The 9,626-nt window shown below is 32.8% G+C and overlaps 1 protein-coding gene across 8 annotated transcripts; it reads right to left on the reverse strand.

Annotated features, from left to right (window-relative positions):
- Nucleotides 1-3,115: 3,115 nt before the first annotated feature.
- Nucleotides 3,116-9,126, reverse strand: LOC105784369 (protein WVD2-like 7). Of its 8 annotated transcripts, none has more exons than XR_008192512.1 (7): nt 9,054-9,126; nt 8,390-8,532; nt 6,306-6,917; nt 4,694-5,973; nt 4,541-4,599; nt 3,475-3,544; nt 3,116-3,392 (listed from the first exon to the last, which is right to left on the reverse strand). XR_008192512.1 is itself a non-coding variant. In XM_012610226.2 (6 exons), the coding sequence occupies exons 1-6, from the start codon at nt 8,953-8,955 to the stop codon at nt 3,334-3,336; spliced, it is 1,035 nt and encodes a 344-aa protein (XP_012465680.2). In that variant the 5' UTR covers nt 8,956-8,992; the 3' UTR covers nt 3,116-3,333. The 8 variants fall into 8 exon arrangements, 2 of the variants coding, with proteins under 2 accessions (XP_012465680.2, XP_052481988.1); XR_001130467.2 differs by lacking the exon at nt 9,054-9,126 and adding an exon at nt 8,841-8,992; XR_008192513.1 differs by lacking the exon at nt 9,054-9,126 and adding an exon at nt 8,819-8,960.
- Nucleotides 9,127-9,626: the final 500 nt, after the last annotated feature.

Genomic DNA, 9,626 nt, shown 5'->3' on the forward strand with positions numbered 1-9,626 from the left:
AATTTCTAACCTTTTCCACAAGGCGGATGGAGTTTTCTCCATCAATACATCCTACAATACCCTATTCGTGAGGCACAACTGGATTGTAAATAGGGTCTTTTCATCAAGTTCTTCCATTCTGTCTAATCTAGATTCTCAGCCTTTTTCATGGTAACAACCTTTTTTAAGCCAGTTTGAACTAGAATTGTCATCATCCAAACTTGCCACAGATTGAAACTTGTGACACCATCAAACTTCTCAATGTCAAACCTTGTTGCTGCCATCTCTAAACTGGTTGATCTACGAAAATTGAACTAGCTCTTGATACCACTTGTTGGGGATTGACTGATTAAGCAATGAACAACTAAAAAATTGCGGAAGAAATTGAGAAATTGAACACACAAATTTAACGTGGAAAAACTCCTCTAAAGAAGATAAAAAAACCATGAGCAAAGATAATTTTACTATAATGGAAAAGAACAAATAGTACAAAAAATGAAGATAAAAACTAAATCCTGAAACCCAAAAATAAAGAACCCTCAAAACATAAACACAAAATTCTCTAAAAGTGTTATGAGTTATAATCTTTTTAATGGGTGTATTTTCTATGGTTCTAAAAAGCTATTTATAGACTACATTCGTAGTTCAAATAATAATAAAATAATATAGACTAATCAAAGTTTGACTGAAATAAATAAATAGAGTTTAACTGGTAGAGTATATCTCAAATTTGACTGAAATATGAGTCATACTCGACAAAAACCTCTATCTCTAATATCCATAATTTTGAACTGCAACTATAAGATATCATTAAAGAATCTTTCCTATGCTTTTGGTCTAAAATTGGAAGAAATTTTAGAGCATTTCTTCATTCTCTTGGATTTCATACTTGATTAGATGAAGCTCTTCCTTTTTTTTAATGTTGATGGCATTATTGAGAGCTTTGGTTGATCTCTAGGTCTTCATTTTCTTCTCCGATACTGTTGTTTCTACCACATTGATCAGCAAAAGATGATATCATTGTAGTTCATATCATTTCTAATTCCACAAAAAAAAATTAGAACCTCTTCAACATCAAGCTTGTCAATCATCATTATTGGATTTTAAAAGGTGCCACAATTTTAAGACTAGAAAAACAAGAGGCTTGGATTGGGTCACAAGAGAAAAGAGGAGTATAGTAGAAAGGATCGGGCAATTTACCAATAAAAGCCCTTTTTTTCAAAAATTATCGAAATGGGCCTATTTTTTAATTATTTACCGGAATGGTCCTTTTTTCGGGAAATCGCGTCCACGTCAGCAGCGCGAGATGCTGACGTGGACGCGATTTCGGCCCGCGAGTGAACAGTACCTAATGGTCAAAAAAATAAAATACCGGGCCCATTTCGATAAATTTTAAAAATATAGGGTTTTTTGGTATTTTGAAAAAATAAATTTTGAATCTTTTGTACTTGTATTTATTTTTTAATCAATTAACTCTTCAATATTACATCAATAGCAACAAGTACAAAAAAGATTCAAAATTGTTACCAACAAGATTTGAACCAAGGTACTAAGGGAAAAGAGCAAGCATCTTAACCAACTAAGCCAAACTAATTAATTGACATATTATAGAAATACTGTTATTATCTTAATTATATTACTTACGTTCTAACGATTTATCAGACCTATTCCATACACGTGTCAAATTAGAAAAATAATACAACAAGTCCGTAAAAAAATCCGTGTTTACTTCAAATAAATAAGGAAAATAATGATTTGAATGTTTCAAAATTCAAATTTAAACCGAAAAATCGAAATTTAGGGCAAAAGGATCTTTTGATTTAAATCAAGAAACCGCCTTCTACATTTGTCGCGTGTAGATCTCAAAAGTTATTCAAATCAAAAAAAATTGTCTCAATCGGACAACCGAGCCAAAAGTTATGGCCTTTCAAAGTTTTCCAAGCTAAAAAACATAAACTGTTCATCCACGTCAGCAAATCGCGTCCTCGTAGGCGCGATTTGTGTCCACGTAAGCAAAGCGCGCTGACGTGGATGCGATGTTCTGACAAGTCCCCTGACATCGCGCTGATGTGGACGCAATTTCGAGGAAAATGGCCCATTTCGGTAAATAATAAAATACCGGGCCCATTTCGGTAAATTTTAAAAAAATAGGACTTTTTTTGGTAATTTGCCCGAAAGGATCATTGCGAGGAAGATTCTTACTTTTTTTTTTAATAGCAAATACCTATTACCTCTTTTCCATGTATTGCAGACTTGAGGATGTCAAATTATATGTTATCAAGATTTTGGATCCAATACAAGTATGCATTCAACACAAGTATGTTATGTTCAGTCTTTTTGAGAATTTCATATATTTAGAAAATTATGCCCTTATACCTCCATGTTTTTAAGTATGTGTTGGAATAGGTGTTGGACATATAACAACTAAAAATAATATATATATATATATATATATATATATATATGATAGTTAATATCTAAAATCACAAAAAAAAAAGCAAATAATTTGTTGACTTGTAAACCTGTTCATGGGCGGGTTTGAACAAAGCTATTAGGCTCAAAAAATGAGTTTCGATAAAAAAGTTAGATCTGTTCAAATTATCAGTTCAGCTCGAGCTTGAACATTCAAGGCCCAAGCCTGACCTGACCCGACCCATTTTTAAGTTTACATATTTTTTATATTATGTTATTTTTATATATATTATGTAATTTATAACACATAAAAATTAAATCTATAGTAATATATAATACTACTATAATGTAAATATTAAAAAATATTAAGATAATTATATATAAGTTTTTAATAAATGAAAAATATATAAAATTATTAAATATTAAATTAAATTAATATAAATATATATTTTTTTAAAAATATGGGCAGGCCTAAAATGGGTTTGAGCTAACTATTTGCAAATATGACGAATTTGAACAAAATTTTAAGCCATATTTTAAGTCGACTGACTTGGATAAGCATAAAGTGTGTTAATATTATGCTTAGACCCAGTCAAACCCAACCTATGAACACCCTTATTCTCTTGTCAATGTGTTGGATGGCATTTAAGGTGGTCGACAAACTTTTTGACGTTGCCATTTAACTTGAAACCAATCATTTTCTAACACTTGAAACAATCCATCATAAATGGTGATCAAGCATGAATGCCTCATTTCTGATTAATTCCAAAGGCAGGCACATCTAAACTGGAATACATGGAATTCTCAGTATTTACAGGCTAAGAAATCTGTACTCAAAATTATCAGCAAAACATTTAGGTCTTCTCAATTCATTCTCTTGCTAACAAGGTGCTAATATCAGTTGATAACTAATTCCTTCTGCTGCAGGAAACACCAATTGATTCAAACATGCTCGGAATAAGAAATAAACCCACTTTCCCGGTTAGATTGCCTTACTTTGCCTGTATGATCTTGGTTAGTTTAAACTCAAAAAGCACAAACATGATTGATGATATAAGTGATATAAATGCAATAACAGATTACCCTGAAACAAATTTCCCACCCCCTTGGGCTGCTCCATCACACTTGAATTTGCAGACTCCAGAGGTACAATCTGAAAACAAAAAAAGATAAAATAAATCAACCATTTGAAGTACATTATTTTGAATAAAGGCAATATCACAAAATAGTTTCCAGGTATCCAAAATACAACCAACTCAACTGTTTCAAGAAATGGAACCAATTCATATACTGAAAATCTGTGAAGATATTGAGCTTTAGAATAAGCTATGAGTGACCTTGTCAACATGCTATTGGACTGAAAGCTCTGTTAATACTAGACAAGTGGGTTGAGGAGTGTTTTGCATCTCTTCTAAGTCAAGCTTGAACCTTGTCCCTTCGAGGCAAACATATACACAGTGGTATTTTGATTAACTCTTTCAATTAATCGAAGTTTGACTAGCTTAATCTAGCACAATGTTTTTGATACTAAAGATGATCCAACATAGCTTCAATGGCTAAAATGTATATTCTAATAAAAAAACATGAGGTTTCTTGCAGTATCATCCATACACAGAACCAGACATGTTAAAATAGTTCCATTTCATGTTGTAAGCAATTCATTAGAAGCTTGTCAATTATTTCTACAATTTCATCTGAAATAAAATTACATATAATATTAATACTATTTATTCTTTAGCCAAATAAATTAAAAATATCATGGATAGAATTCAAAATGAGTCTTAGCTTAGCCAAAAAGTAACTCATAGAAATAATCAAAAAATCAAAAAGTAACTCATGGTTATTGATGGCTAGGTATGAAAAGCTTTCTTTTTCTTCCTCCTCTTTAATAGATAGCTCCCTCATGCCTCTCCACTGAAATGATAAAGATATCATCTCAGCAAGTATGGGATAAAATCACAAAAATATTACTGTCCTAAATGAACTAAATAATGTGTTCCTAAATTATTCCTCAAGAACCCCATTACTCTCAAAGTTGAATTCTCCTAAATGTGTTCCTATAAGAATATGATTACCCCCAAAATGTTAATCAATTAGCAAGCTAAAAATTATTAAAGCAAGAGGAAGTGAACTTTGTATGAAACTTGACCTTGTGCAATGTGCCAGTTTTCTAGGCCCATCGGTCAGGACAATGTTTTAGGAAGCGCTCTACAAATTTTTGTCATGTACCAGTCAGGAAACCTTCAGGAGAAAGAACAAGTAAAAAGGAAAAACAAAAACAGAAATGAGAAAATTGATTCACCTTAGACCTAGTTTCTAGTTTGTTTCTTGACCGTTGTAAATTTGAACTTGGGTTGGCTTTAGCTTTTCTGATGATGGAGCTAAAAGCAGATGAAACCAGCCTGGTTACTTGAGCGCTGGGAATTTGCACTGACAACTTTGATTCTTGTTTGGTTCTTTCTGAACATGGCTTGGCTTCAGCTTTTCTAATGCCGGTGCTAGATGACACCAGGCTACCACTTTTCGGTAGTCTGGACAATCTACGTAAGCTTGTGGTTCAATAGTTTGTCCGCTAATATTTCTTACAGCATCTGGGGTACTTTCTTTCATTGAAGGGACACTTTTCGATAGTCTGGATGGTCTAGGTAAGCTAGAGTCCCGTTTAGTAGTTTGTCTGGTAATATTCCTTACAGCATTTGGGGTACTTTCTTTCATTGAAGGGGCCCTTCTCAATAGTTTGGACGATCTAGGTAAGCTAGAGTGCCTTTCAGTAGTTTGTCTGCTTATATTTCTTACAGCATTTTGGGTACTTTCTTTCATTGAAGGGACACTTTTCAATAGTTTGGACAACCTAGGTAAGCTAAAGTGCCTTTCAGTAGTTTGTCTGCTCATATTTCTTACAGCATTTTGGGTACTTTCTTTAATTGAAGGGACACTTATCAATAGTTTGGACGATCTAGGTAAGCTAAAGTGCCGTTCAGTAGTTTGTCTGCTAATATTTCTTACAGCATTTGGGGTACTTTCTTTCATTGAATAGACAGTTTTCGATAGTCCAGACAATCTAGGTAAGCTAGAGCGCGGTTCGGTAGTTTGTCTGCAAATATCTCGAACAGCATTTTGGGTACTTTCTTTTGTTGAAGAGACGCTTTTCGATAGTCCAGATAGTCTAGGTAAGCTATGAGGTTTAATAGTTTGTCCGCTAATATTTCTTTCAGTATTTTGAGTACTTTCTTTCATTGAGGGGGCACTTTTTGATAGTCTGGACAATCTAGGCAACCTAGAGTGTGGTTCAGTAGTTTGTCTGCTAATATTTCTTACAGCATTTGGGGTACTTTGTTTCATTGAAGGGACAATTATCGATAGTCCAGACAATCTAGGTAAGCTAGAGTGTGGTTCAGTAGTTTGTCTGCTAATATTTCTTACTGCATTAGGGGTACTTTCTATCGTTGAAGGGACACTTTTATTGACCTTGACACTAGCTTGCTGACGAAGAGAAGGATTTGGCTTAGATTTCATAACAGCAACTTTAGTAGTTATGCTGCACACCTTTGCTTTGTTTGTAATAGCAGAAGCAACAGTTCCCTGATTAAGATATAAACAAAAACCAAAATTAAGATCAGCTATATAAGCATTTGATTGGTACAAGCTAGAGCTATGTGTTTTCAGGGAAGAAATGTAAATGGAAAGCATATGACATGTAGATGTAGAGTAATACAGTAATAATAATAATAATAACACACTTTAATTAGCCATGTTGGTTTAAAGACAATGAAAGAACATTTCATGTCCGCCTATATATACTAATTCTCATAGCAATTCTTTCCACTTATTTTGGACGAGCACAAAGATTATAAAAGAGATGCAACTTCAAAACATTGTTGATTTCAACTGAAAACTAAACTCGGCTTCTTTACCTTATCCTTCACTTTATTGCCATGCTTTATCGTTTTGTTAAAAATTTGCTTCACTTTGCTAGAGGCAATGCTTTTTCGCTGGGCACATTTTGGATTTCCCTCAGACAGTGGAGGATGAGAGACAGAAGCCTCTTCAAAATAATTTTCCACTTCAACAGTATTTCTACAGACTTTCATTCCTTCCTCTATGGTAGCATCATTATTTTCAGTAGAGCAATTTTTTACTTCTTGGCAACATGGTTCCATATTGTTTGAAATGCCTTGGCTGTCTGAAATCTGAATTTGACTAGCATTGCTCGGTTTATCTTCCTTTTCTGCAACAGCATCATTAAAACCAATTCCTCTTAGTTTCGAATTCTCTTGTGTCTCTTGACTTGGACCATATTGCCTGGTATTTTGCTGATGAGCTGGTAATGCTTCCACAACTCCAACTCTTTTGTAGAATTCATTAAAATAGGCCGTCTTTTGAGCAACGAATCCTGGGGCCTGGAACTTCTGAAGTTCCTCTTCACATCTATTGTAAGTAAAAACTGACCTTTTCTCCCAGGCAATTGAATCATCAGCATATCTTCCGAAAGAAATTGAGCCACGACTCAGTATAGCAGATATTTCCTGTTCACAAGGATGAAAGTTAAAGTACAAGCCAAGACATAAGGGATGGAAGCTGAGGAAACATCCTTCACAGTGTTTATATGTCAAAAAAATATATTGCCAACAGTGATAGTATTTAATATGAAGAACAAGATACTTAACAGGTAGGGGGACTTTTATGCATGGTTAGTGGCTGAAGCAACAGAATTCACAATTAAACTGAATAGGAAAAGACCAAATTACGAATGCGATTGGTTGAATGGAAAAGCGGAAGGATGGACAGAGGTGAGTGAAAAAATGGAATGAAATAGATTTGAAATGTGCTTGGCAACAAAGAAAAGTGATAGGAAATAAATAAGAAAGATAAACATTTTCTATCTTATCGTATAAAAATAAATCATTTCAAATTGGAATGAAAAGAGGAAAGAATGAGAAAGATAGTCAAGTGTGTGTATTTACAGGATTATGTATTTTTAAAATTTTTATTTTCTTTTATCTCATTTCCTAACTTTACCAATTAATGGATGGAAAGAAAATTACTATTGCATCTTTATGCTTTATGTTTTTTTTTCTTTTTGTTCAAAGACGTTTTCTATCTTTCTATTTTAAGTATTCATCTTTTAATTTTCTTTTCACCATATCAAGTAAAAACAACTAAATTCTCTGGTTTGGTTGGTTTCTTTCTTTTCATATGGGTACTGGTATTCAATCCCTCTATGATATAACACTTTCAAATTAAAAATCAGACATTTTTTTGCTTTTTAGCATCAAAACAGAGGAAAATATATTGCTAGAAACCCATTTCAATAGCTAAAACTCTTAGAGATGATTAGGGTCCATAATAAAGCCAAATTTGATAGACGATGCTCATATTGGTTGCTGCAAAACATTTGATCTTTGTTAAAGTGACCTTATCCCACATCAATCAACCTTAGGTTTCTTTTGGTCTTCAAGTTGGGATACTGCATCATTTTGCCAATTAGTTTTAAGTTTAGGCTGGATGCTTAACAATATTCATTTAATATGTCTACCAAAAGTTCTGGATATAGGGGAGATTACCAGGATGCCATCATACATCTACTTTGATAGCTAAGCAATAAATTATCTCAAAACTTTGAGCTTAACTTCTATGTTTAAACTTTCCCTGGTCAAGAAACACATATAGGAAAATGATCTAAAGAATACATTCAAGGAAACCAAATTAGTTGTTTTTGCGCTTAATTGAGTCAAACATCAATCACAAAGAGAAATGATACAGGAAAATGGGATTCATAACAACCATCCAAAGCTTTCTGCAGTACGTAATTATTGATAAAATGCCAATCCTTTCATATGTTCGAGAAAAGAAAGCCCAGAAGCTAATATTTTAAAGCGATAACATGAAAGTAATTCATCCAACAAGAAAAACAGGAATGTTGTTGTATACATACAAGGGAGGAAAATGATCAAATATTGGTAAAAGAGGAAATTATGAAATCATTACGAAAACAGACCTCGAAGAATTGGGGAAAAGAAGAATAAATGCTGTTTCTGAAAAATCTGTGATGAGTTTCAATCTCGGGAGTGGCCATTTTGAATGGTGTAGTGCACACTGATTCACATACAAGAAAATCCCAGTTCACCTTTATTCCCTGCCCTGCAAACGAATTGAATCATCACATTAAAATATTAAAACCCCACAATTGTATTAAGAAGCAAATTGTTCTTGCAAAAAAAAGAGAGAGAGAGAGAGAGAAAGAAAAGGATTTCTTGCCATTTTTAATTTTTGTATAACAAAATCCCTCAAAATCATTGCAACCCGTTAATAATTCTTGGAATTACTTTCATAATCTTAAAATAATTTCATTTTATCATCATTGGGATTTCTTTTCTCCAACACCAACAAAAATTCCGAAAATTAAAAAATATACATATATAATTACATTACAATGGTGGTTACTCAACTGCTTTCGGAAAATAGGAAATCAACAATGGCGTCAACGAATATAGGCAAGAGAGAAAGTGAATCAAAAGCAGGAGAATGTTGACGCCATTTCCCGCTGCATGCTTCATGCTCCATGCTATTCACACTTTATTTTAAAAGGTTCCAATTTTGCATATCCCAAGGTATAAGACTAAAATAAAATAAAATAAAAAACAAATTATGGATAAACATACCAAAAAATAACAACAATGCCACCAACGAGACTGCAATAAGTTGTGTTCGTAGTTGTCACCTGGCCCAAAAAACTCCTTTCCGAAAAGTGGGAGAGATGGTATAAAAATATAAATTTAAAAAATGAATTAAAAAAAAAAAGTTTGTTTTCTAAATTATCGGACTTCAGGTAAGTTTTTTAGCCCGAGCCCAATACAGAATTGCAAAAAGAAAATTGCTGTCTTTTTATTGTTTTATCATTGTTTTTCATTATTTTACTATCATTTCTCTATTATATTATTACTATTTTTCTTATTATTAAATACTAATAATTCTTATTTTAGTGTTATTTAAATATTTTTATTTTTATTTTTTCATTTGTTAAGAAATATTTATTTTAATATTTTAAGTGTATTTGATGTATTATATTTTTTAAATTTATTTTTATATAAAAATTTTAATATGGGCGGATCGTGCACAGGTTTTAACATTTTTATTCAAATCAGACTTGGATAAAATTTTAGACTCATTTTCGACTCGGCTTAGAAAACGAGCTTAAATTTTTTACTTGGCCCAGCCCGGCCCAAACCCGACTC

This window comes from Gossypium raimondii, chromosome 13 (assembly GCF_025698545.1).
Source record: "Gossypium raimondii isolate GPD5lz chromosome 13, ASM2569854v1, whole genome shotgun sequence".
In the NCBI taxonomy this organism is placed as follows: Eukaryota; Viridiplantae; Streptophyta; class Magnoliopsida; order Malvales; family Malvaceae; genus Gossypium; species Gossypium raimondii.